Raw genomic sequence first — 678 nt, 5'->3', positions numbered from 1 at the left:
GTGTGTGTATATATATATATATATATATATATATATATATATGTATATAATAATAATGTCTGATATGATAACTTCATCTGTAACTGGAATTAAATTAAAAATTGTAATGACTGAACTAGCTGATGTTTTGTATTGGAAGTAGTGAACATGCCCTTACCAACAGTATCAGTGATTGGGGTGTGTGTTGAATCACTGGCTGAGTTTGTGCTTGTGGTGGATGTATAGCCTCTTCCGATAATTTATATATAGCTACAGGTAGTAGTTGCTCCTCTAAAATGCTTAAAGCCCATTTGTACTTCATTAAACACACAAAAGACAGTAAAACAACAAGAGAAAGGATCCAGTTATAGAATAAGCAATGGCACAAGTTGAACAATGCAGACATGTTCTGGTTCAATTGTTTTCAGAAGCATATGCAAAGCTTGAGTGAGGATTCAAGCTGAGGACTGAATGACTGAATTTTAAATGACTTGAATGAGAAAACGAAATAATTTTGTACAAAATTGTTTTCACTTAAAAGAACGATCAAATATATTATGATAAAAGAGTTCTGCTTCATGTAACTTCTGAAGCACCAGCATATTAGCAAGAATATTTTATTGAGGTAGCTGAGGTTGGTTTATGTGTTAGTATATATATATATATATATATATATATATATATATACGTATATAATAA

General features: G+C 30.2%; 1 protein-coding gene across 1 annotated transcript in view; it reads right to left on the bottom strand.

The window, feature by feature from the left end:
* Window positions 1–678, bottom strand: part of LOC107674687 (mucin-2-like) — a 26086-nt gene that overhangs the window by 14577 nt on the left and 10831 nt on the right. The window contains exon 2 of the mRNA XM_016468758.1: window positions 158–223. Coding sequence (XP_016324244.1) covers window positions 158–223 — 66 coding nt within the window. The remainder of the gene's footprint in view (window positions 1–157; window positions 224–678) is intronic.

The sequence above is a fragment of the Sinocyclocheilus anshuiensis genome, unplaced genomic scaffold (assembly GCF_001515605.1).
Source record: "Sinocyclocheilus anshuiensis isolate Anshui unplaced genomic scaffold, SAMN03320099.WGS_v1.1 scaffold152, whole genome shotgun sequence".
NCBI classification, from domain to species: Eukaryota; Metazoa; Chordata; class Actinopteri; order Cypriniformes; family Cyprinidae; genus Sinocyclocheilus; species Sinocyclocheilus anshuiensis.
Note: the sequence above shows the minus strand (reverse complement) of the source record. Positions and strands in the feature narration are given on the sequence as shown.